General features: G+C 42.5%; 1 protein-coding gene across 1 annotated transcript in view; it reads right to left on the bottom strand.

The window, feature by feature from the left end:
• Nucleotides 1-22: 22 nt before the first annotated feature.
• The window catches only part of SARC_00864 (hypothetical protein), a gene marked incomplete at both ends in the record, with an annotated part of 4,642 nt that continues 2,566 nt past the window's right edge, over nucleotides 23-2,098 (bottom strand). Inside the window, 2 exons of the mRNA XM_014305438.1 lie at nucleotides 23-265; nucleotides 1,677-1,883. Of these exons, the coding sequence (XP_014160913.1) occupies nucleotides 23-265; nucleotides 1,677-1,883 (450 nt within the window). The remainder of the gene's footprint in view (nucleotides 266-1,676; nucleotides 1,884-2,098) is intronic.

Raw genomic sequence — 2,098 nt, forward strand, 5'->3', positions numbered from 1 at the left:
TATACTCTGTGCGTAACTCCACTCACACACCTCCACGCAACAGCATAAGCTCCCCGTCCAGCGACAGCACCACTTTGGCTATCATTTCGTATCCCTTAGCGTTCACAAAGTCAGTCTCTAGCAACGCAGAGAAGGCCCCCACAGCAGTTAACAACTCAACGGCAAACCGCAGACTGCGCATTTGAAAGGACACGTCTGTGCGTTCGCGTCGCACGCTTTCGATGAGGTTGCTCATGAATTGCCGCTCTTGCAGCGCGCGTACAAGCTATGTGTGTGGTACATGTGTGCATGTAAGTAGGTGTGTGTGTATGATATATTGTGTGTGTGTGTGTGTGGTACATGTGTGCATGTAAGTAGGCGTGTGTGTATGATATATTGTGTGTGTGTGTCGTATACGTGCGCATGTAAGTAGGTGTGTGTGTATGGTATATTGTGTGTGTTTGTGTGTGTCGTATACGTGTGCATGTAAGTAGGTGTGTGTGTATGATATATTGTGTGTGTGTGTGTCGTATATGTGTGCATGTAAGTAGGCGTGCGTGTATGATATATTGTGTGTGCGTGTGTGTGGTACATGTGTGCATGTAAGTAGGTGTGTGTGTATGACATATTGTGTGTGTGTCTCGTATATGTGTACATGTAAGTAGGGGTGTGTGTGTGATTCATTGTGTGTGTGTGTCGTATATGTGTGCATGTAAGTAGGTGTGTGTCAGTGTGATTTAAAAGTGTGTGTGGAAGTGTGTGCGTGTATCAAATGCCTTCTGTGCGTGTGTGGAAGTACGTGTGTGTGGAAGTGTGTGCGTGTATCAAATGCCTTCTGTGCGTGTGTGGAAGTACGTGTGTGTGTATACACTATATGTCTCTACTCAAACAACTTAACAGCCCATCAAGTCACTCAGTGTCTACACACACTCACAGTTTATATCATCCACCACACTCACAACATACATCACCCACACACACTCACAGCATATACCACCCACACACACTCACAGCATATATCATCTACCACACTCACAGTCTATAGCATCCACCACACTCACAGCATATATCATCCACCACACTCACAGTCTATATCATCCACCACACTCACAGTCATATCATCCACACAGACTCACAGCCTATAGCATCCACCACACTCACAGCATATAAAATCCACCACACTCACAGTCTATAACATACACACACACTCACAGCATATATCATTCACACACACTCACAGCACATAGCCTCCACACACACTCACAGCATATACCACCCACACACACTCACAGCATATATCATCTACCACACTCACAGTCTATAGCATCCACCACACTCACAGCATATATCATTCACCACACTCACAGTCTATATCATCCACCACACTCACAGTCATATCATCCACACAGACTCACAGCCTATAGCATCCACCACACTCACAGCATATAACATCCACCACACTCACAGTCTATAACATACACACACACCCACAGCATATATCATTCACACACACTCACAGCATATAGCATCCACACACACTCACAGTCTATATCATCCATCACACTCACAGCATATATCATCCACACACACTCACAGCATATATCATCCACACACACTCACAGTCTATAACATACACACTCACTCACAGCATATATCATCCACACACACTCACAGCCTATATCATCCACCACACTCACCGTCACATGGCGCGTCTTGCGCTTAGTTCCGGGAGATGACTTGAACATGTGCACAACAACGTCCATAGCCCCATCACGCCATATGACATTCATATTAGTGCTCCTGCTCAGGGTTACTCGGGAGAGCAGCGTGAAGTTGTTATTGCCCTGTAATAGCTCCTGTAGTCCCGCTTTACGGTCCACCAGGTTGGTCAGAAGGCCAAATAACTGTATGAGAATAGATAGCGAATACTTATGAGTGAATGTTCATATACATACATAAAAATATGTCTAATATATATATATATATATACAATATATATATTTATATATATATAGATACAAATACAGACACAAATATCGATATATTATGAATATTATATATATATGTATATATATATATATATATATATATTTATATATATATATATATATATATATAT

Source organism: Sphaeroforma arctica (genome assembly GCF_001186125.1).
Source record: "Sphaeroforma arctica JP610 unplaced genomic scaffold supercont1.30, whole genome shotgun sequence".
Classification (NCBI taxonomy): domain Eukaryota; class Ichthyosporea; order Ichthyophonida; genus Sphaeroforma; species Sphaeroforma arctica.